Source organism: Notechis scutatus, chromosome 1 (assembly GCF_049901735.1).
Source record: "Notechis scutatus isolate UNSWTSFEM ecotype Mainland chromosome 1, rNotScu1.2, whole genome shotgun sequence".
Taxonomy (NCBI): Eukaryota; Metazoa; Chordata; class Lepidosauria; order Squamata; family Elapidae; genus Notechis; species Notechis scutatus.
Genome location: NC_142009.1, coordinates 144,380,651 through 144,406,231, shown reverse-complemented (window position 1 = coordinate 144,406,231; position 25,581 = coordinate 144,380,651). Strand labels below are relative to the sequence as shown.

The following is a 25,581-nucleotide window of genomic DNA, read 5'->3' as shown; positions in this document are numbered from 1 at the left end:
CAGTTAATGCAAACAACTGTAGCAATAGTTGCAAATCCCTGACAATTAGAACTTGGACCAAATTATATAAAATATACGCAATCTAGAATGAGACTTACTAGTGCTTTTTTCTGTAGAACGTAGTAGCTCTAGGAGTTATGAGTTTCTTTCCAAAGTGGTAAAAGAGTTAAAGCAGGAACTCTGGGAACAATAAGCCAAAGTAAAAGTAATCTAAGTATTTGGAATGAAAGTAAAGTGAGGAAAAGTTCAAAGAAATGTTTTGGAAATGTGCATAGTGATATTTCAAGGATTGGAATTGAAATGAATGCTATAAATATTAGTGTCGAAGAAAAAATGAGGAAAACGGATATGAAGTTTCTATAATATTTGTAAGGTATCAATAGTCTGTTTGTAGCAAGATAACTATCAAATAAATAAAGACTGGAAAGGTCGTGAGTTCTAGTCCTGCCTTAGGCACAAAGCCAGTTATTCTCTCTTAGCCTAGGTAATGGCAATGGCTTCTGAAAAGCCTTGCCAAGAAAATTACCAGACTTGCCAAGAATCAAAAACTGGTTTGCAAGCACACAAAAAAGTGTGTCTAGATTCCATGTTTTTAAGTAGAGAAAACCAAGTGTTACTTTATGTCTAGGTTTGTCAGAGCTCAAATGTGGAAAAAGAATGGATTCAAATGTCCTGAGTGAATGCAGAGCAGAACCTATGTAAGCAATGGTTGGGAAGGGTGTCCAGATCAAACAAACCAGACTTGAAAATCTGTCTCTTTCTCCTTCCCCAAAGACAGAAATTCAGCAATGGAAGCATGGGTGCCTCCCCCTCCCCTGAAAGATCTAACAGCTTCCCATTGACTTATTCTAGGACTGCCTAGTGGAACCCATCCACGCAAATGAGAAGCCGAACTGTTCCAAGACCTCCTTCAAAACATACAGTAAACACATTCTCTGCTGCCTTTTAAAATAGCTGCTTCGTTTATTTATTTCAATGATTTGTACACTTGGGTGATATCAGGAAGCTTGTGGTACTTCTGCTGCATGACCTTGGTTTACTTCTATAGCATGACTAGAAAAGTAGATCAAATGGGTTGGACAATTATAACTGGGAAATACATGCAGAGGTTCAAAACAAGAGGAGTGAAGTTACTGAAAGATTCCTTCATATGCACACATACTATTTGCCTCTACTCACAACAAGTCAATTTTGCCATCTCTGCTGCTTAATTCTATCATCTTCACCAACCATTCTTCCATTGTAGGTATTTCAGAATTTTTCCATTTTTGTGAATACAGGAGTCTCACTACACTTATCATATACCAAAAAATATATATCCTTTTTTCTAATTATCCATTAGTCCCAGCAAGAAAAGTTCTGGGTTCAATTGTTGTTTGGGAAAATCAACCCAACCCCCCCCACTTTCGGTAAACAAGCAAAACTGCAAAATAACAATAAAAAAAAAATACCTTCTAAAGAACCCAAAAAAACCAATACACAAATGGTAGCAGAAAAAGTGTCTCACTCCCATCCTTCCCCCAAAAAACCAACTGTGTCTTGTTCTATTATTGGTATGTTAACTGTTTCTCTTTGCCTGCTGTTCCTTTTCTATGAAATACTTCTTATGCTGAGATTCACAAAGGCATTTTCAGGCACAGTCTGACCTCAGGCCATATATATATATATATATATAGCATATATATATATTAAGCATATATATATATTGTGTGTGGTATTCAGCTTTGTTCGGGTATTTTCCCACGTCATTATACTTGTGCTTTTAAAGTTGTAGCAAGATTTCGGGAGAATCTCATCTGCCATCATCAGGCTTCTGTAGACGAAGCAGATCTGCAGATGAACACAATACAGAATACGTTCTGCAGACGAACACAATACAGAAGCCTGATGATGGCAGATGAGATTCTGCCGAAACGTTGCTACAACTTTAAAAGCACAACTATAATGACGTGGGAAAATACCCGAACAAAGCTGAATACTATACATGTAAGTACCCACAAAAACTTAAGATATTAATTTTAAACTTAATTTTAAACTTAAGATATATATATATATATATATATATATATCCATCCATCCATCCATCCATCCATCCATCCATTGGTTGAATAATTGTCAAAATATTGTTTGAAACAAAACATCATTCTAGGCAATACATTCATTTTTATTACATAAATTCTCCCCAGTAATGATAACTGAATTTTCTCCCAACTCAACATATCCTTCTTAGTTTCATTTGTTGTCTAATGTTTTTTTGATAAAGAACCAAGGAAAAATATTTTTTCCCAAGCAATTTGTTTAACAAAATTATTTTTAAAATTGGAAGTTCTATTTGTTTATAATATAATTCTCTATCTCCTTAGTGCTTCCTTTAATGTTCTTTCAGGTGGTTAATTATTTTGATTTATTTTTTAAATTTAAAGTCCCTATATTACCTCTTGACTTACCACAGGTTTAACAAACATAAAACCATGTCTCAGCTTCAGTTGCTCCGGAGACCTTTGTCTCCAAAGTTGGAACCTGAACAATATATTCCGAAGAAGAAATTGACGAAAGGTAAGGTCTTCTTGTTCAAGTTTACCTACATATAGCATAACTCTTTATTATGTTGCAAAGCTGATGTATAACTCAGATGTGGACACATAGGGTTGGCTGTGGCTGGTCCTGTGCTATGTAATGATAAATAGATGATGATTTATGACTCAGTTGTTTCCTTAAAAAAATTATTGATTGATTTGATTTATTGAGTGCCATAATAAAAATCATTGGATACGACATGGGTGACAAATAAGTTTCATAAAAAGAATTTCATAAATAATTGTATTAGAAGTTTTCTCTATATCAATAAACCTGCAATAGTTTTTTCTTTTCTATATCAAATACCTGCTAAAGAGCAAAAATATTGGTTTATACACAGATCTGCCAGCAGTACCTGTGGAGATAGAAGAAGGTGGGACTTGGCCCTTTACAAAAAAAAACCTTATAAAGCATGTAAAATAAATGTAGAGCAGTGTTTCTTAATATTTTTTTTTGCTCTCATTATACTTTCCCTCTTTTAAAAATTGTGGAGGACCCTCAAAGTATTTTTGCTTGAATGGGTTATATTTATCTACACCCATCTTTTAATCATATTGTTGTACTTTTACTGGTATTTTTATTATTTCATTGTTTTATTATTGTTAATATTGACATGTTTATATTTTTATCATTTTAATAGCCCCATGGTGCGATGGGTGGCAAATATAGTTAAGAAATAAACAAATAAATAAATTTATCAATATTTACCAGATTAAAAATTGAAATTGACACATTTGTAGAATATTTATTTATTGAATTATGTAAAAATAACAATATTAAATCCATTATATAATCAAGATAAATAAAATACTGTTCATGAAATAATCTATTTTAACAGGTAAAACATAATGACAAGAATGACACTGTCTTACATTTTTGCAAATGTCTTCAACATCGGGCAAATAATTTTGATTTTGTGGATCTCTGAGAGAGCCTTGGGGACCCCGGGAGTCCTTAGATAATCACACTTTTAGAAAGGAAAAGCACTTCCTTCTCATAACAAAGTTGGTACTGGTTTTTTTTTTAACATGCCAGAAGTTCAACAAAGCCCACTTTTACTCTCAACCTCTTCACATTATTCCCTTCAGGCTAAAACCTCTAATCTAGCATCTACCATGCAAGCCAACATAAGGTGGGGAGGTATTTACAGTGCAGTGGTAGGATTCAAATTTTTTTACTACCGGTTCTGTGAGTGTGACTTGGTGTGTGTGGCGTAGCTTGGTGGGCATGGCTTGGTGGGTGTGGCAGGGGAAGGATACTGCAAAATCCCCATTCCCTCCCCACCCCACTAACCTGCTTTCCAGCTCCGTTCTCCTGTGCAGGGCAACAAAAGAAGACCCAGCCGATCAGCTGGGACTCAGGAGGCAGCGAATAGATGGGGGCGGGGCCAGTCAGAGGTGGGATTTGCCGGTTCTCTGAACTACTCAAAATCTCTGCTACTGGTTCTCCAGAACTGGTCAGAACCTGCTGAATACCATCTCTGTTACAGTGTACTGATTCAACACCATCCTGGTTTCAGGAATGTTTCAACCCACATCAGAGTATCGGAGCAGATATTTTTGGGATGCAGCGGGATGCAATTCTCAAAGTGATAAATACAAGCTGTAAACAGTTGTTCATTGAATCACTGCAGTTGTTAAGTTAGTAACACGGTTGTTAAGTGAATTTGGCTTTCCCATTGACTTTGCTTGTCAGAAGGCCACAAAAGGTGATAACATGATAACGTGACCCCGAGACACTCAACCATCATAAATATGAACCACTTGCTAAGCTTCTGAATTTTGATCATGTGCCTATGGGGATGCTGCAATGGTCCTGTGAAAAATGGTCATAAGTCACTTTTTTCACTGCTGTTGTATCTTTGAAGAGTCACTAAACAAATGGTTATAAGTCAAGGACTTCCTGTACTGCTCCATTACTTCTGCTTCAGGAACAATTGCCAATGGGCTGTTCTTTATAATCTTTTGCTGGATGCTGGTGTGAGAATACGTACATGTGAATATAATGACTGGAGCCAGCAAATTTTGCTCTAATTCTGATATTGTATTCTTTTATTTTTGGCATCTATCTTCTTCCCCAAGCCCCAAAAACTTTAACCTTAGACTTTCTACTATTGAGCTCACCCCTTTCGTAAGAGGTCTGTAGGGGGCGTGCATAAGCGCACCAACGTGCCTACCGTTCCTGTCCTATTGTTTCTTTTATATATATTTTTTCTCATATGTATCCATGTATTCATAACTATGTTTTAACTTATACCTATTACCTTGTAAGCAATTGACAAATCAAATCAAATAAATAAATAAAAATCTTTGTTTCTACAAAGCAGGTGTTCGTGAAAAAGAGAAAGAACCTGAAAAAGTGCTTGGAGATGTTGACAGCCATCCTGAAAAGAGCCAACCAATTTCTTTGTGCTTTCCAGATGATGATTTTGGTGTCCAGCTTCCAGGCCCTGTTAAGAGAAATTTCGTTATCCCTGTCTATTTGACTGGTCCCCCTAGCTTCCCAATGAAAAACCGCCGTGCCCCTATGCGGTTACAGCATCCTACGCTGTACCCATTTCATTTACCACCAGAATTTATGGTGAGCGGTGTGACTATGGTAACCTCTCCTCTCCGTTCTGTAGTCCAAAAATCTGTCCCTAAAAAGCCATTCATTTCTCATTATAATTGTGAAGTCTTCAGTACCCAGCTGATTGCTAAAGAGATGAAAAGTCCAGAGAAAGTTGCCACCATATACTTAAAACTGAGCGAGTCTGATAGAAAACTGGAAATTCCAGGTATTGAGTCCTTCCATTTCCTAAGTTTGGGTTTGTTTTAGAGAAGAAAGGGAAGGAGTGTGTGTGTGGGGGTCTCTCTTCATTTTATCCCTTCAGAAGCAAACATGTGAACTAGGCTTGGTTGAATGACTGATTCAAAGTCAACCAAGGAGTTTCTGTGAGTGGGAAAGCAATAGAACTCGAGTTTGGGATTCTAATAATATTCTTATGTGAACTCTGAGCTGTCATAGGGCAAAGTGGGTAGATGAAAGGTTGAAGACATTAGGAGAAATTCTGTCTTTTCTCAACTGAGTATATATGGAATCTTGCGCTAGTCTAATTGGGACTTAAACAAAAGCACTCCTATTACGGGGCATGAATGTAACTGCAGCATTTTGTTGTAAATCCTCACTTGTAAAAAAACATATGCTACTTCCTAAAATGGTGAAAACATGACACACTCAAGAACAAATTAAATGAAATATATCCCAGCCTTCCTGAGCTGCATGACTTTTGTTGAGTTATAAATAAAACATATGTAAATTGACTACAGCAAACACTAATTAAGCATAACAGTAATCTCTCAGATGCCAATATAAAATATTTGTTTTTTTTCTTGATAATTTGAAGTACAAGCAGTTCCAAATATAGGAGGAAACCACACAGCAATACATTCCCTGGATGTATCTTGCGTAGCAAAACCTATTTTTAAATTCCTTATACGGTACTCACTTATTTGGGTTTTTACCATGAATGGCAGATACACATTCAAAGGCAGATAAATGGCTACAAGGATTTCTCTTCTTTATGAATGAACCAACTATTGTTAGATGGATAATGTTTTTCAGAAACAAGACAAAGGAGGAAAAAAAGTCCAAAGAGCATGTTGGATGAAGAACAGATCGTGCAGGATGAGGAACAGATCATGCGAGAGAAAGAGAAGATCATTCAGGATAAAGAACAGATGGATATGGAAAAGGGTATGAGAAAATAGAACATGCTCTATGAAGGTATAATTTGTTTGTATAGTCTGTGGTGGAAGTGACTTGAAAGAGTGTACTAACCCAGCCAAATGTAGATCCATGATTAAACCCTCTCTTTCATACCACTCAACATAAAACACATTGGCTGATTTATACATTGCACGATGATTATGCAATTACTTGATTGTAACCATGGTTTATTGAATAAGCCATAATTGTCTAGATTCACAACTTGCAAAATCATAAAACATCATTTACAAGCCACCACAGCTACATTCACCAATTATGCTAAAAATAAATAAATCACACCAAGGTCCTGACTCCTGTCACATAATGGAAATTTCTTCTTTGAATTAATAATACATTGAATTCAGGACAATGTGTAGTCTCCTTTCTTTCATATCATACATTTCTTCCCCAAACCCCCAAAAAACTTTAACCTTAGACTGTCTACTATTGACCTCACCCCTTTCCTAAGAGGTCTGTAGGGGGCGTGCATAAGCGCACCAACGTGCCTACCGTCCCTGTCCTATTGTTTCTTTTTTATTTTTCTTATATGTATCCATGTATTCATGACTATGTTTTTACTTATACCTATTATCTTGTAAGCAATTGACAAAAATAAATAAATAAATTTTAAAAAAATATTTTGTATGATAAAGCAATGTTTGCCAAGATGTCCCAAAAGAGAAATATGGGGAGCACCGTTGAGGAAATAAATAGAATTATTTCTGGCCCATTTCTGTTGTCTGTGTTGCCACATCTCCTTCTTCTCAGCCCTGCATGCATTTTCTCATCTGCTCCCATTCCAAATTTAATACAAAGTCCCCATTTCATTCTCTTTTCCCTGCACTGCTTTTCTGAAGAAAGCAAGGGACACGGTTCATAGTCTACTCCCTATCATGGATATTGCTAAACCTTTCCTGCTTGAATAAACAGTTGGATGTCCCTTAATCAGGTCATTTACAAATGCAAAGGCCTAAAACTATTCACTATTCACTATGGTGGTCTATTAGCAAGCCTTGTGAAGCCACAGTGTATGATTATCTGGGAGAGTTGCAAGGGAGGTATATTGATAAAGCCATCCGTTTATAGACGCCTGTAGCCTTCTCTTAACCATAAATGCTATATCATCATGAGTTCTGGACTGGACTGGATCGAAATGTGACATCGAGGGAGTGGCAAATAATTTGTCCAGTAAGCAAGAAAATGTTTACAAATCCAGGATGATGTTGCTTCATGAATACATCACCAACAATATCAGAAGCTTATGTTTTGCAAGAGCTGATGATTTATTATGTGCCATCAAGTCAGTCAATGTCAACACTTAGCAATTCAGTTGATAGATTTTTGCCAAGGCTTCTTGTCCTTAACTTGGTCCTTCAGGTCTTCCAACAATGCATCTGTTGCCCTTGTAACTGACTCCATCCTCCTTGCTGTTTCTTTCTAAGCTTTCCCAGCATTATAGACAGCAGTGTGTGATAAAAGTTTAAGAATCAGTCTGCTGGCTCCATTGCCACTGCTGTGTGTGGCGCTGCCAACTGCAGAACAGCTGAACAATGCGCTAGGCATTGCTCTTCAGCTTTGCTCTCAACCAGCTTGCAAAATTCTGGAAAAATTCATCTTTGGCTCTCTTTAGAGAGGCTTCCTTTCCTTTTAGGTCAGACTGAGCACCTTCCAAATTGAGGTGAATATCACAAGCCGTATTAAATATCCAATCACGATCAAATGTTAATCTTCTGTCAAGAGAAGCTTGTCAGTGCTGTTGGCTAATCATCATACCCCTGAGGTGCAAAATGTATAGTTTTGATTTTCAAAGGTTATGAGTTGGAAGGGTATCCTTTCATTTCCTAAACAGCTGTTCCCACCTGTCTAGAAACATTCCAAAATTATTCCAACTATTCTGGAAATATTTCAAGTATGAAATAGCCTAGTTTGAGTGCAAAGCATTTGTTTTAAAGTACTTGCCTCTTTCAAAGTAAGAATATTTCTAGAGTGGTCATGTCAAAGGGAGGGTAAGGCTGGAACAGCCCAGGATGGATATTACTTCTTTCAAATGTGACTTCAGAAAAATTAATTTGGGAGAGAAGACATTACTTTTTTAATACCTAATGCCTACATGGCAGAGGAACAATTTATCTGTGGCACCACCTGTCTTTGAGGGTATCTGCCCATGCCATTAAAGAACATAGGATAGGCATGCTCCAGAACCCTTCCCTTAAGCACTGCCATTTTGTGGGTTCTCAGAAACATACATTGCAGTCTATTTTATTTATTTATTTATTTGTTTATTTATTTATTTATTATTTGTTTATTTGTTTGTTTATTTATTTGTTTATTTGTTTATTTTGTCAAGCGTGTATTAGATAAGAGATATAAATATAAACATGATTATTATTATTTTTTTTGATAAAAGTTTTATTGATTTTAACAACAAACAAAAAACACATAAAACATAAAAACATAACATAAAAACATCATCATTCTTCATAAATTTACAAACAGTGTATCGGTTGGTTTACCACTCCTTTTTGTGCATCCATTTCATAGTCATCATAATAATTATGTTACATAATAACTCATATTATCAATCAACAATTATATATCCTGATATCATTATTAAACAATCATTTGACTATAATTTTACTAATTCATACTTAAGCGAGATAACTATAATTTAGTTAATTTATTTTATAACAGATCGTAAAATCATACCAAGTCTATCTTAATAAAACATTCTAAAGATGTTATCAAAACCAAATATATATATATATATATTCATTATTTCCTAGATTTCTAAATATTCTATTATTATATTGTATTATCTAACCATTGGTAAAAAAGATCCCAAACTTCATAAAATTGTTTATCTTCTTGTTCTCTAATTTCAAATGTCAATCTAATCATTTCAGCACATTCCAGTATTTTCTTAATAATTTCTTCCTCTAATGGTATTTTCTCACTCTTCCAATTTTTAGCAAATACAATCCTAGTCGCTGTTAATACATTTACAATAAAATATTTTAAGTTTTTATTATATGTATCAGGTAAGATTCCCAATAAAAAAATCTCTGGTTTCAAATCTATATGTTTCTTTGTCATTTTTTCCAACCATATGCGAATTCTAGTCCAATATTTCCTGGCCTCCTCACAAGTCCACTACATATGGTAATATGAGCCAGGAATCTGATGACATTTCCAGCATTTTTCAGATTTGTTCTTGAACATTCTTGCAATTCTTGTCGGGGGAAATGCCACCTATAAAACATCTTATACAAATTTTCTTTATATGCTGTTGACATTGTCATTTTGTAATTTTGAGACCACAATTTTTGCCATTTCTCTAAATCAATCCCATATCCAAAATTCTTCCCCCAAGCAATCATTGTTTCTTTAACTTGTTCTTCCTCTAATTTAATTTCCAACAAATAATTATATAGTTTTTTTATCACTTTTTCATCAGTACCTGTCAAAATCCTATCTAAATCAGTCAATTTATCATAGAATCCTTCCATTTTAGAATCTTTAAGATACCTTGAATGTGTTGTGAATCAATAAAAGTTACTAGCATAAATGCAAATCAGGGTTTGGAAACCTGCACACCTGATTGGCCCTTATACAACAACTAGGGATTGGTCCATAAGTAGTCCCTGATTGGCCACTATTTTGACACTTCTCATTGGTTATAAGTTTGAATTTGTTGCACATGTCATTGGTTAATAAGGTAGCAGATAACCCTATAAAAGGGTTGCTGTTGCCCATAGCCTTGCTCTGTTCTGTTCTATTTACGATTATTCAAGAGTTGAAGTCACTGGTCAGATGTCTGGTCTCCATTATTCCCCAAACTTAACAGAATGTATTTGCGCATATGAAAACCAATTCATCTTTATGCCTTGTTCTTCTAAATTTTGCATCATTTTAAGTTCACCCTTTTCATCTAGTAATTCCCCATATCTAACTGTTTGTTCCTTCTTATAAGTTATAGGATAAGAAAAAGCTTCAATAGTTGATAACCAAACTGGGATTTTCAAATAACATTGTTTCTTAATTTTCTCCCAATTCAACCATAACAATTCCCGTATATAATGCCTTCTAAAGTAACCCTGTGATTTAGTTCCCTTATACCATAAAAAAGCATGCCAACCCAATAATAAATCATGTCCTTCTAATGCCAACAATCTAGCCTTTCTTAACGTTATCCATTCTTTAGCCCACATTAAGTTTGCAGCTTGATAATACAACTCCCAATTAGGAAGGCCAAATCCTCCTCTAATTCTAGCATCCTGTAAGAGTTTTAATTTTATTCTCGCTTTCTTACCTTGCCATATATACTTCAACACAATTTTATTTAGTTCTTCAAAGTAATCCTTACCTAACCTAATTGGTATTGTTTGGAACAAATATAAAATTCTGGGTAAAATATTCATCTTAATTGTTGAAATTCTACCTATCAATGACAATTGTAGGTTTTCCCATTTTTTCAGATCAGATGCTATCTGCTGTTTAAGTTTAATATAGTTATTCTCTTTCAGTGTAGTACATCTTGACGCCAAATATATCCCCAAATATTTAACTTTGTTCAGTAACTTGAATTTTCAATAGTTCTGCCAGCTCTTCTCTTTGTCTTAACAACATGTTCTTTGTCAGAATCTTTGTTTTGTCTTTATTTATTTTCAAGCCAGCCATCTCACCATACATCTCTATCTTTTCCAATAGTTTTAAAGCTGTCTCTAGAGGATCTTCCAAAATAAAAACCAAGTCGTCTGCAAAGGCTTGCAATTTAAATTCCTCCTTTTTAACTTTCATTCCTTTTATGTTTGTATCCTCTCTAATATTTCTATTTAACACTTCCAAAGTCAATATAAATAACAAAGGAGATAATGGGCATCCTTGTCTTGTACCTTTTTTTAATATTAATAGAATCTGTAAATTCTCCATCTATCATTACTTTTGCCATAAAACATGATTATTAATACATTAAATGGATACGAATAAAAAGGAAACATTAGGACAGGGACGGTAGGCACGTTAGTGTGCTTATGCACGCCCTTTACTACTCTTAGGAATGGGGTGAGGCCAATAGTAGACAGTCTAAGGTTAAAGTTTTTGGGGTTTGGGAAAGAAACCAGAGTCAGGTAGAGTATGCCAGGCATTGATCACTCTGTTGCTAAAGTCGTATTTCCTGCAATCGAGTTTGGTGCAGTTTACCTTGAGTTTGTATCTATTGTGTGCTCTTGTATTGTTGTGGTTGAAACTGAAGTAGTCACTGATGGGTAGGACATTGCAATAGATAATTTTATGTACTACACTTAGGTCGGACCGAAAGTGGTGTAGTTCTAAGTTGTCTAAGCCTAAAATTTCAAGTCTGGTGGCATAAGGTATTCTGTTGCAAGTAGAGGAGTGGAGGATTCTTCTCGTGAAATATCTCTGGACTCTCTCAATTGTGTTAAAGTCCGATATGCAATGCGGGTTCCAGACAGATGAGCTGTATTCGAGAATTGGTCTAGCAAATCTTTTGTATGCTCTAGTTCAGCGGTCTCCAACCTTGGTAACTTTAAGATTTGTGGACTTCAATTCCCAGAATTCCCCAGCCAGCTTTGCTGGTTGAGGAATTCTGGGAGTTGAAGTCCACAAGTCTTAAAGTTGCCAAGGTTGGAGACCCTGCTCTAGTTAGTAGTACAATATTACCAGAGAAAAAGCTACGCAGGATTAAGTTAACAAGTCCCTGCCCCATGAAATACCCTCCCTCCTGACATAGATAGACCCCCTCCCCTTTTATCTTTTTGACTGACTCTTTTGCTATGTGCTGGGATAAGGGGAGATCAGGGTGAGATGAGAATTGGGGTCCCAAATGTGTTTTTTCAAGAGGCAGCTAGACTTTCTGGCTTTTCTTTGAAGACGCTTTGCTTCTCATCCAAGAAGCTTCTTCAAGCTGAAGAAACTTATTGGATGAGAAGTGAAACACCTCCAAAGAAAAAACAGTTACCTCTTGAAAAAGCATCTTTGGGACAATCATGACCTGAATGACTGAGAATCTCCATAGACAATGGTGCCTGTGTTTGTTCTGGCTTTTCTCTCCTCACCTGTTTTTATATATATAAAACATGTGATACATATATTGCCTAATATTATATATATATATATATATATATATATATATATATATATATATATATATATATATATATATATATATATATATATATATATATATTGCCTAATACTCTGTTATTTTTATTTCAGAATTAGAAGAAGAAATTGATTTCATTAAATCATTTGTCTCCGGAGCTGGATACAATACTGAATTAAGTGCAATAGATAAAGCCAATGAATTGCTAGACAAGGCTGAAATGGCGGTTCTGTTTTGCATCATGCATAGACAAACTAGACTTAATCTTAAGGTATAGTTCCCAAACAGCCAAGTATACTGTCTTGTAAATGTATTTTCTACACTAGTTTTAGGATTTGGTAATAACTGAAATTGCCACAATCACTTTCTTTTCCAGAAAACACCAGATCATGTCTAGAATTGCTAGTTCAGAATACTCTGTCGAAACACAGAATAGATTCTGCATATGGCTATTAAATAAACATGCCATTTCATAAGGCCATATATTAATTTTTATGTAATATAATCTTACCACACACTTTCTGTCCATTTTCACAAGACATAGACTAATGTTTTCTGATGAATTTTCCATTTATTGCCTCAAAAATCTTCATGGAAAGTTAGGCTGCACACAATTGCCCTCTGATCTTAATAGATAAGCAAGGATTGAACTTTGGACTCTCTCATTAAAAATCCAACGCTATCATGTACGACACAATGGCTTCATTTATATGACACAATAAGCCACAGTAAGGATTATCTGCTGTCTGTCTGTCTTGTCTATTATTTAGCATAGCGTAGCGTAGCGTAGCATAGCATAGCATAGCATAGCATAGCATAGCATAGCATAGCATAGCAGAATAGAGTAGAATAGAATAGAATAGAATAGAATAGAATAGAATAGAATAGAATAGAATAGAATAGAATAGAATAGAATAGAATAGAATTCGTTATTAGCCAAATGTGTTCAGACATACAAGGAATTTGTCTCTAGTTTAGTGCATAAATATACATAAAAATAGCAAGTAATAGGTCATAGGTCATAAACCATAATTACAATCAATAATCATAAGTTACAAACTACAATTGATAAACGTAAGAAACCAATAGGAGAAGATGCTAGGAAAGATGAGAAAATATGAAAAATGAGGTAGTGCTGTGGGAATTACGTCTTCAGTAGACTGATGGCATGGGGGGAGGAATCATCTATCCATTATAAAGAGTTGACAGTCATAGATGCTATTATCTACTTCCTGTCAGCATTCCAGAAAACCTTCTTGTCATCCTTGGCTTGTTAATCACACGTGGAGGCTTCCTGAGATATAATGTATACTTTCCAGTCCCTAACTGGGATTTGGATTTGTGGAAACCAGAATTTAAAACCAAGGTTTGTTGTGGCTTTCTACTCGGGTTACTATCATTCCAAAATAGTGCCCATCTAGTCCAGAAGAAGGTCTAAGCCTCAAGCAAGCATCTGGCAAGTTTTGTGGGAGATGACTTATAGTACATATATGTTCTACAGGTAGTCCTCACTTAATACTTAAAATTGAGCCTGCAATTTTGGTTGTAAATTGTTGCAGTCATGAAGCAGGTCACCATGTGTCTTAACTTGATTTCATGGCCATTTTTATAATAGTCCTAAAGCAAGTCACTGTGGTTGTTAAGTAAGTCATGTGGTTGTTAAAAAAAACAACACACGGTTAAGACACATTTTTTTTGTTGGAAAGTGGCAAAAAAAATATCACCAGAAACTGGCAAAAAATGTTGCAAATGAGTCATGGGACCACAGGATGCTTCAGTGCATTCACATGAAGGGGAGTGTATGGCAGGCAACCTCTTTTTCCCACTTCCAATCACAATTTATTGAACAAATCATAGGGGCTCGTTTATATATAGCATAAAAACCAAAATGGTAGGGACAGCATATCTGGGCTGCAAAAATGAGCATTACAGGGCAGGACAGCGGGATGAAAAAAATGTTTTTTAATAAGTAATAAGTAATAGATGAATTTGCAGATTAGATTTGTATCACTTTCTTTCTCTCAAACATGCATGCCACTCACATAGGGGTGGGATTCTACCGGTTCGCACCTATTCGCTAGAACCGGTTGTTAACATTCTAAGCAGTTCGGAGAACCGGTTGTTAGAAGGAATTACTGGCCTAATCCTGTAAGGAAGGCAGGAAGGAAACATTCTGGAGTTGCTTACAGAAACTGCCTCTCCATTAACCTTTATTACATTCTTGGCAGGACTAGATTTCCTGTCTCAGGAACTTCTCTGGAGTTTTTTTCCTCTCCTTTGCTGGTACTTTGCTTGTGTGGAGTGACCATTCAAAGTTACAATGGCACTGAAAAAAGTGACATATGGCTATTTTTCACACTTACGACTGTTGCAGCATCCCCACAGTCATGAGAGGCCAGGGGAGGAGATGCGTGCCTCGATGTGAGTGATATTGAGTTGGCCACACCCAGCCAGTCACATGACCACCAAGCCATGCCCACCAGCTAAGCTATGCCCATAGAACCGGTTGTTAAAAAATTTGAATCCCACCCATGCACTCACAGTCCTATTATCGGTAGTGTTTGGTTGATTAATTTTAGGAGTGAGAGGAAATATATTTTTTTTTCCAATAACCATTTCATTGTTTAGAGTATTGTAGTATCAAGGGGCTGTTAAACAAAAAGTGTAGTGGTAAGTGATTATAATTCCAGATCTCCCACACATTTAGCTTCAGTGCAAAGCCAGTTTGATGCAGTGGTTAAGGTACCAGACTAGAAACGGGGACATTATGAATTCCAGTCCCACCTTAGACACAAAACCAGCTGGATGATCTTGAGCCAGTCACTCTCTTTCAGCCCTAGGAAGAAAACAATGGCAAAACACTTCTAAAATATTGCCAAATAAACACCTGGAGTCAATACCGACTCAAACACACACACACACACACACACACACACACACACACACTTCATTGGGACTGGTAATCAACAAATTCCCTGAAACTACATCATCTAATTTAGGAAACAGATTCTGTTGATGCATCTCTATATAGATATATCCAAATCTTGAAGTCTAAACTCTGACAAATCCCTATTCTTCTTAAAATAAACATTAATTTGATTTTTTTTTGCTTGATAATCTTTAGGCACATTTTCTCTCTCAGCTTCCTGACCTCTTGCGTTTGTCTGATTTCTTGTTGTACCTAAACTTGTCATATAATAATTTGGATTGCTTTCCATTAGAGGTGAGTGTAATATGTGCTTTTAAAAATGTATATTAGAGAAGCTTTTGTTTATATAATCCTTAAATATAACTGTGGCCTTGTGATATATATTCCTCACTGATTCGCTAGATGTTTAGAAATTATTGCTCAGTGGCTTAGCTGCCAATACACAAAGTTTCTTTGAATTGATCATAACTGCACATTGAATAATTATTTCACTGTATATTTTTATATGAGTTTTCTTCTATGTGCTTAAATGGTATATAAGGAATTTCCCCCTTACTTTATTTTCAAAAGACTCAGTCTGTGAGATAGATGGAGCTGTCAATGAGCATGCACCATAATGATGTAAGATTTGAACCTGGGTATCTCCAATTCCACTCTAATGTCTTTACCGCTGCATCTTATTAACTCTCTGAGAAGGCATAACTACTGTATGTTCCAATGAAACTTTCCCAACTTGGTGCCCTCCAGCTATGTCAGATGGCTGAGGAAAGGTCATTGTGAGCAAGCCATCTTCTGCCCTGAGCAGGAACACAAACTACAAAACCTCTAAAGTCCTTTTCAACTTTGCACTTTCATATTATTTCCTCATACAGAAACTGTATGTCCTCAGAGGCCTAGCGATGCAAAGGAAAGATAATGGCCTTTGCTTTCCTAGTGTGTGGGTGACAAAGTAAAGAAGTAGAGGAATCTACCAGTAAGGACCTGCGGACTACTAGACCGCATCCAGACCAAATCCAGACCAAATCCCTAGTTTTATCAGTGCCAACGATTAAAATCCATTAAAATAAATCTTCCTTAGCTACACTTAGCTGTTCTTCCTGACATCTACATTTCTACTCCACACATATACCATAACTTTCCAACAAAATGTGCTTCTCACAGGATTCCCCCCCAGGGGTGGGATTCAAACTTTTTAACAATCAGTTCTGTGGGCGTGGCTCAGTTGGTGGGTGTGGCTTGGTGGTCGTGTTATTGGCTGGGCGCGGCCAACTCAACATCACTCACATCGAGGCACGCATCTCCTCGCCTGGCCTCTCATCACTGTGGGGATGCTGCAACAGTCGTATTGGTCACTCCACACAAGCAAAGTACCAGCAAAGGAGGAAAAAAAAAATTCCAGAGACGTTCCTGAGACAGGAAGTCTAGTCCTGCCAAGAATGTAATAAGAGTTAACAGAGAGGCAGTTTCTGTAAGCAACCCCAGAATGTTTCCTTCCTGCCTTCCTTACAGGATTAGGCCAGTAATTCCTTCTAACAACCGGTTCTCCGAACTGCTTAGAATGTTAACAACCAGTTCTAGCGAATAAGTGCGAACCTGTAGAATCCCACCCCTGTTTCCCCCCCATATATTTTCCATATACCCTCTTTTTGTTTTCAGAAATCTGTATCCTCCTTTATCTTAGATCCAGTTTTAGCCCAAGACATTTCACTGTTTAAGGGGAAACAGCAAAAGGCCCAGGGCATTCAATCATATGTGCAGAACTTGAAATTTAAAGCTGCAGCATAAACAAACCAGTAGTAGGGTTCAATTTTTTTTTACTACTAGTTCTGTGGGTGTGGCTTGGTGGTGTGGTGTGGCTTGGTAGGTGTGGCTTGATGGGCATGGCAGGGGAAGGATAAAATCTCCCACCCCACTCCAGGGGAAGGATACTGTAAAATCTCCATTCCCTCCCTATTCCTGGGGGAAGGTTACTGCAAAATCCCCATTCCCACCCCACCCCACTAACCTGCTTTCCAGCTCCGTTCTCCTGTGCAGGGCAACCAAGGAAGACCCAGCCGATCAGCTGGGACTCAGGAGGCAGAGAATAGATGGGGGTGGGGCCAGTCAGAGGCGGTATTTGCAGGTTTTCTGAACTACTTAAAATTTCCGCTACCGGTTCTCTAGAACCGGTCAGAACCTGCTGAATACCACCTCTGAAACAAACACCAGATACCTCCAAACGTTGTTACATCATTTTTAATTTGACTGAAGAACTGCATTTAATTACTTTTAAATGTAAATGAAATAATACTTATAAAACATAGTTTTTGTTTTGGCCCCATTCCTTAATTTAGGGAATGTAGTGTAAGCATGGACCTCGGCCCTGAGAAAGTTGTATGCCTGCCATCTGTAGCATATGGTAATTTATGGAACATATTAAAAACTGATCATCCCTAAAACAGTGTTTTAAATAATCACTTCTTTATATTTGAATGCCAGCTCCATTCTATCCCCATTGCCTCTAAGACAGATTTCAATCCAGTCACCATAACCATTGACTGGAGAACCTTGAGCAATATCCAGAAAAGCTAGAGGGGATCAGGTTGAGGAAAAAAAATGATCTATTTCTTTGACTCATAATTATCTTTGCTCAGGATTTCTTATCTGTGCTATCTGAATCTTTCAACAGCTATCAATTCTTTCCATGATTGCTCTTAAGGTATATGTCAATAACTTTGCCACTTACTCAATTGAGTAACTCACAATCTTTGTCTTGGCTTTATTCTCAGTTTATTCCTTTTCTGCTCTGCCTTTTCCATTGTTGACAAGACATATAATTTTATCATGTACAACATTCTAAAAATCCACTCTTTCCATTGTATTCTGTCAGCTAAATCTTTGCTTCATAATCTACCATCATAATTAATGCCATGTTCCTATCTGCCTTATGAACCTCTATTAGGAAAAGAACAGTTATGTGATTCCTCACCATGCACTCCTTATGATGTTATAACATGATGGTGTCTGACTTCATTTATGTGAAAAACACGGACACTAGACCACCAATGTGGCTATTGCCATAAACTGGTTAGCAGACTCAAAGAAACAAAAATGGGGGGGAATTAATTTTCTTACTTCGTCTGTGTTCATATAACAGGGTAGCCCATTCATTAATTAATCCTATTGCCTGTGGAACTAGCCAAATTGCTGTATGACCTTGGCCCTTCTTTAACAAGGGAGGGTGACTTGAGCCAGAGTTCAAATAGTTCTGGTTAATTATTACTAAGATATATATTTCTTGAGATGTATTACATTCAGGGTTTTGCACAGAAAAGTAAATGGTTTTCTCACCCTGAAACAATAACGTATTTGTCGGGGTCATCCTCTCCTTGTCCAACAGCAGGAACATAACCTGGTAACTCATTTTTTATAACATGAGCTCATGATGTAGCCTTCAGTTCAGCCCCAACCCATAAGTGATCTGCCTGCCTGCCTACCCGCCTATCTATCTATCTATCTATCTATCTATCTATCTATCTATCTATCTATCTATCTATCTATCGATTTAGGATGGCCATAGACCAAAGTGATATCAGAACCAGCAAAATGTATGCAAGCATTGAAAGGAAGGGAGAAAGACATGAAACTAGCTGACTTTCATAGCTGATACATTTTTGGAGGCCTACATGGTGCAAGTGAGTCCAGTCCAAGAGAAGCTAGTGGTTGACAAACTCATATAGATGGACTAATAGAAGAAAGGGCAATCCACCAATTTCTTTCTTTTGCTGTATTAAAATTGCAAGAAGAGCCCCAATTGCTGGCGTTCTTACTATAATCGAAGATAGTAATTGTCTGTCAGCTCAAGGCCTGTTGAATAGAGCTTTAACACAGCCATCTAGCTGTCCCTGTAGTTAATGACAACATCAAGGAGAGATAAAATCTGACTCAGTTGAAGAACAGTGTTCCGTCACCTAACCATAGCCTTGCAATGAAGTTTCTTTGAAATAACCCTGTATCTATGGAAACATCAGGAGGAAAAGAAAAGTACTGTAATCATAGTTTTAAATTTAAAGTGCTGGAAGGTACACTGTAACATGAAACAGGAATTCCCATCAATGAAGAAACCAGACTTACTAACGTTTTTTTAAAATACTGCCTTTATGGTAATTTCAAACCCTTTACACCTAATTTGTCTTTTATAGGTGGTTCATCTGCAATATTTACAAGTGCTAAAGCTCCGAAATAACCCCATCAAATCCATCCCAGGGGAGATCTCTGATATGAGGAATCTTAAATTCTTGACAATGTCCTTCAACCTGCTGACTACTCTCCCACCTGAGTGTGTAATAATTTTAATTAATAATTAGAAATATATGGAAAGAAGCTTTCAAGTTGGGGGAGGGGGGCAAGGAAGCAAAGACTTCTCATAAATTATTGTATTTTTAAAAAGTTATTTTTTAAAAAGCCTATCTGTTTCGACTAAGGTTTTTCACCACAGCTTCAACTTAAGCCTGTCTATCTCATGGGGATGCAGATGAGATGAAGCTGGCAAAACTGGGTTCTGACAGAAAAAGGAAATTACGTTTGTACAAGTGGAGAAAGGCCTGAAGCATAGAGCCTTAGTTCCATTAAAGATTGAAGCCCTGATACAAGTTATTTCCTTAGTTTTCAATACATCAATACAAAGGCTATGAATTTACTTTTAAGAAAACAGCCATTTTAGAAATCTATAGAAAGATAAGACTTTCAATTCTTTTCAATTCTTTCAATACTTAGAGAAAGTATGCTCAGGTGGTGAGATGGATCTTATATTCCATCTCTACTTGCTGCAAACATTATTTGGCCAGAACAGGAGTGAATTCCAGAAGAAGGTAACAGGCTGGATGAGGCAAAATGGCTACAGTAGAACATTTCTGCTTTATAAACAGTTAGGAACCTTATGAGAGCTTCAAAAAAAGGGCCTAGGGGATGATATAAGCTGCCCATGATGTGGGCCACAAATGTTCGTTTGCTTGTTTATTTAATGTAGAGGCCATCTGACTTCTTAGTGACTCTGGGCAACTAACTGTACAATGAAAAGGGGGAAAAATTGTCACAATAAATGTACCTGTTCACACAACAGGTGTAGCTCACTTAGGAAAACTCAACATCAGAATGACCAAACTCGGTTTTAAAGGCTATGGAACTGACAAGAGTTTTCCTGCTTTTCAGTGATTACAAATGACAGGAAGGCATTCTGTTTTTATAGGCTATTTACCCTGCCAAGTCTTCAGAGTCTTGATGTTTCCTATAATGAACTCGAATATATCCCTAATGAAATACAAAATCTCAGGTATTGTACTGATTTTCCAATTTTGAGAAGAGGAAGACTTTTCTGGGGTCTTCCCAGAAATGTTGCTGGGGTAGTTTCCAGCAGGCCCAACCAGCATAGACAATAGTTGGACAAGCTGACATCTGTGGTTTGGAAACTGTGAAATGTTAGGATTTCCCCCATTTTATAAGTAAGACACATTGGGAGTGGTGTGGTGGCCTAGAAGTGTGAAAGGGACACAGGATTCTGCTTAGACTTAATGAGACTATCTTGAGCTATTTATGCCTTAAATCCTTGGGACCGTGTTAATTTTTGCACAGGCTGTGGTTAAAATAGAGCATTCTGGCAGATTAAGAAAAGCATTCATTGATGCTGAGGCTTTTCTTAATCTGCCAGAATGCTCTGTTTTTAACAAAAGCTCTGTTAAACTCCCCCATAATTCACATAAGAATTAAAGTAGTGTATTTCAGACAACTTTAAAATGTCTGAACTTCAACTCCCAGGATTCCCCAGCCAGCACACCAACTGAGGAATTCTGGGAGTTGAAATCTACACATCTTAAAAGTTGCCAAGTTTGAAAAACACTGAATTAAAGGATGCAAAAAGAGTTGGCAAACAGTAGAACAGGACTCCCACATCTCTAGATTGACACCTACTCTCGATTTGTATCTCCCGTTTTCATTCCCACCGTCTCCACTTTCATTGATGGGAAGGCCTGAAAGATCAGGTTAGGAAAAGATCACCATGGAGAAAATCCATATACTCTCTGAGACCTAACAGTGGCTTGATGGCACATAACCCATTAATCCATCTTCCTTTGCTTCACTGTGTGGGGAAGAAGCTATCCATCTGCCATGGTTCCTGATGAGTGTTGCAAGTAGCTTTTCTCAGCACTTGTCAACTGTGTCTGGTTACAGAGAAATGCGTAGATTTAATGTGGTAGAAGGCAGAGATTACTTTCTCCTGTGCACGTCTTGACAGTGTGGGGAGAAAAGTCAAACAGAGAGTCTTAACTTTCTGTCTTTGTGTGGAGGAAAACCCCTTAGTAGTGGAGTGGCAACAGTTGCTCCTTGGTGTGGGCTGAAAGGATGGGCTCTGCCAGTTCCCGGTTGCCTGTAAAATTTCAATGGCCAAGATAGTTTTGTTCTCCCGTACCTGGGTATCCAAGAGAACTATGCCCCAAATAGACCCAATGAATGCATAAATGGTAGAGTGTCATTTTCTAAATTCTCAGAAGCCTCGTCTACCTGAACTTGGAAGGAAATCTGCTTTACTCCTTGCCTTGTGGGATTCTGAAACTTCAGTTGAGCCACCTGCTGGTGGAAAACAACTTCTTGCATGCTTGTTTCTGGTCTGAGACTTTCCTGATGCAACCTCAGCGCCTTAGAGACATGGCTGCCGTGTGCTTCGTTAAGCACCAGCTGTGGAAAATATATCATCACTTACCAGAGGAGATTCACTATATCATAAGCGAGTAAGTAAGGTGCCATCACTGCAAGGGCTCTATTGAGTGCAAAAAGGAGACGATGAAAAAGCTCACCAATAACCACAGGCCCCAAAAAAATGTCTCCTCAGAGGGAGCCGCCAGTCCGTACCAAAATGAGCAGGACCAGGTTCTGAAAAGTGTTTTAAATAGGGTGAAGCTACATTGACGGCCATTTGTTATGACTCAATAAACTATAATACTGTACTTAAAGTAATGGACTATAGACACTCATCTATTTAAGTCATGGTTCATTGAATAAGGCTGAGGTAATGGAAGGATTTAGTAAATGGGTGAAGCAAACATAGTATAATAAGGTCTTACATTGGCCTAATAAAAAAATAATAAATAAGAGTGACTTAATGACTATGTACGTTTGAAATACAGGCATGTCATTTTTGTATCATTTTTATTTCCACTTTTCCTCCAAGGAGCTCAGCATTATACATATGGTTTCCTCTAGCACTCATTTTCTCTTCAAAGCCACCCTGAGCTAACAAACAGCACCAATCATAATAATTTTTATTAATATCCTACTCAGATTGCATTCCTGTGAATGCACTCTCACAACATATTTAGTTAGAGTTTAGTCATGGTTTATTGTATAAATCAGAATTGGCTAGATTTGTAAATAAAAATGGCTGCATTTATGCAACATGCTAACCCCAAACCAATCAAATTCTTAGCTGGTTATGTGAACCTGTCAGAAGTTAGACCTGCTGAATCCAATTGAACTTATTCCCAAATAAGACCAGAAAATACAGTTTTTTTCAAAGAACAAAAGAAGTGACTCTAAGACTCCCGAGTTCCAGTCTGACACTGTAACTGAAATTAAAATAAAATGCATCAAATTAAAATGGATGATTTTGTTTATCGACTTGAATATTGATTTCAAGTTATAACTTTAACTTCAGTTTCAGATTTTATCTTTGCATACTTTAAAGATACAGTATCCAAGTGCATATTAGATTTTAAGACAATCTTAGTATGGGTTAATAAAGTAGTCTGTGGACCAGATGCATTCATATATGTTTACCCAAGATAATTTATATTTGGTTCATTTCATAAGAGACAAAATGGCAGCCTTCTGCTTTGCTCTTTAGTGTGCAATGCTAACATTGCAAACTGTGTATCCACAACAGTTCCTTGGGCATAAGGAAATCATAGGTCAATTCCTTCTTCAGAAACCCAATATGAGGCATAGGCATATTTTAACAGTCCTTGATAGATTTCTTCTTTTTCTGCTACAGATTTGTATTAGTTACACTTAGAAAATCCTTTTGAGCAGATTTCGTATCTATATATTTACTGTATATATTTGTGTATCAGCACAGTATAAACCCATCCACGGATAAGCTGACCCTCAGTTATTTTAACCAAAAATAATATGCTTCCCATGGTTAAGCTGATCTGCAGTTTTCATGGTATTTTTGAATAAAATTTCAAGGATTAGCTTATCCACAGATGGGCTTATATAGAAAAATATACAGGATACTATATATGGGTACTTAAAAAAAATATTACCGTATATTCACATGGATAAATCCATCCATGGATAAGCCAAACCCAATTTTGTGGGTGTATTTGGCACCTAATATTCTCATCTGTGAATTCATCCTTCCTTAGCATAATATTTGTGCAGTACTTGATTCCAAACAGGTTCTGCTTCAGTATTAACTATAAATGACAGATGCCATACCCTTTTTCCCTCCCGGTTTAATTCCCATTCCTAGTTTCACCTCTAAATGGCAGATAGGAATTTAATACATATTTGCTAAAAGTTCCTGCTTTATGGAAACACCATGCAAAGAAAGCTGCACCTGTTAAAAGAGGGTAAAGTATGGTAATGTTACATCATAATATTATACCCTGTGAAGGAGGGTAAAGCATTGCAATATTATAAACCTTACAAAAGCAAATAGCTGTACTTGATGAAGAAAGTATGATGTTCTACTATTGCCTGATCAGGAAGGTTCCTAGACTTGTTTACTCCGATATACTCTGTACTTAGCTGCCCTTGGAAACTGATAACAAGCAGCAATGCCAGCAAGCACATTTTTACCTCAAACCGCACATCTGCCCTAGATTTTCCGTAGCGAGTTTAAAAGATCTGCTTCAATTTGCTCTCCCTAGTATGTGACACTGACCTACTTTCTCCCTTTCAGCTTTACAGGCTGCGATTGCTGCATGGGGCCCTTGTATGGAAAAGGCTTCCGTTTTATCCTCATTTATAGGAATGCTTACGGACTAAGGCTCCCGTATCAATTTTCAGCTTGCTCACCAGACTGCTATACAGCCTTTGTCAAGTCAGCTGTGCCAACCTGATGGGTGTTAATGTTTCGTCAACTGAGATTCAGAAGTGAATAACCAGTTGAATAAAGCAAGCAAGCAGTGCTTTGGGTATGGGATTTTTTTTCCCCCAATGTAGATCTCTGGTGGGGTGAGGGTGTCTAAGCATTACTGTGACATTCAAAGTCCAGTTATTTATATATCATATTGAGAAACTGCCCATCTCCCTCCTAGAGGACTCTGGGTGTTCTCTTGATTAGTACGCGCATCTGTAAGCCACGTTGTGAAAATCCTAGTTTCCAGCTTTTAACTAAAAAAAAAAAAAGAGTAACATTTTAAGTCTTTTAATGTAAGTTAGTATTCGGGATTTGGGGATCCTTTTTCTTAGCACAACCTACAATGTCATTAGACAGATTGTAAATATGATCAAAGGGATATATGTGTGCATCTGATAGGTATAATGCTACTTTTTACTGTATATTCTGCCTTGTAATAAAACAAAACACTATGTATGTACTGATACATTGCTTGTTAGTGTGCTTTTCCTTGCTTTAGGACAAACTAAATGATGGGCATCTAGAATCATGGTATACTGTATGTATGAGGCAAGATAATCACAGCCATTTTACTCATTAGTTTCTTGTGCTGTTTGTAGAAATTTAAATAAACTCAACCAACAAATGTAAGAAGCAGTGCATTTAGAATGCAATAGATCAGGATACGAGATGATACCAATTATACTTGAGGCTTTTGGAATGTAACATTTGCACAAATCTTAGTTTTGCATGGCTTATAAAAACATTGTTTGCAGATGTGTATATTATGTAGACTTTCTGTGAGTCTAAGATTAAATTTGACATTACGAAGTTCTCTTGACTGCTACCCCAATGGTAATCAAAGTTACTGTAACCCAAGTTGTTTGTGAAAATCCCAGCATCACTTCCTTTGACTCTAAAGCAAAAATATGATGCTGTAAATACCATTTTCTTATTAATTTGCCCATTATGCATCTGGCAAAACAAGCCCTTCTTTGAAGCTATAATAAATAAAATCAGGACTCAAATGTTATTTGCTATAGCAAGCTATAAAAGGCAGAATGCAGAAAAAGACTCCAACCCTTCTGCAAATGTGCAGAAGGTGCTTAA

The 25,581-nt window shown here is 36.9% G+C and overlaps 1 protein-coding gene across 1 annotated transcript; it reads left to right on the top strand.

Moving 5' to 3' along the window:
- The first annotated feature begins 2,471 nt into the window (after positions 1-2,471).
- On the top strand, positions 2,472-25,159 carry LRRC63 (leucine rich repeat containing 63). Its single transcript, XM_026668401.2, has 9 exons — positions 2,472-2,556; positions 4,904-5,353; positions 6,181-6,312; positions 12,559-12,716; positions 15,570-15,668; positions 19,556-19,692; positions 20,602-20,685; positions 21,899-22,138; positions 24,313-25,159. The coding sequence occupies exons 1-9, from the start codon at positions 2,472-2,474 to the stop codon at positions 24,470-24,472; spliced, it is 1,545 nt and encodes a 514-aa protein (XP_026524186.2). The 3' UTR covers positions 24,473-25,159.
- The last annotated feature ends 422 nt before the right edge of the window (positions 25,160-25,581 follow it).

What these genes read in the sequence shown, in the direction of transcription:
- LRRC63 (XM_026668401.2), top strand. Translation starts at nt 2,472, where the DNA reads ATGTCTCAGCTTCAGTTGCTCCGGAGACCTTTGTCTCCAAAGTTGGAA. An exon ending in AATGAAATACAAAATCTCAG is followed by an intron (nt 20,686 to 21,898) that starts GTATTGTACTGA and finishes CTAAATTCTCAG; the next exon opens with AAGCCTCGTCTACCTGAACT. An exon ending in ATTCACTATATCATAAGCGA is followed by an intron (nt 22,139 to 24,312) that starts GTAAGTAAGGTG and finishes TCTCCCTTTCAG; the next exon opens with CTTTACAGGCTGCGATTGCT.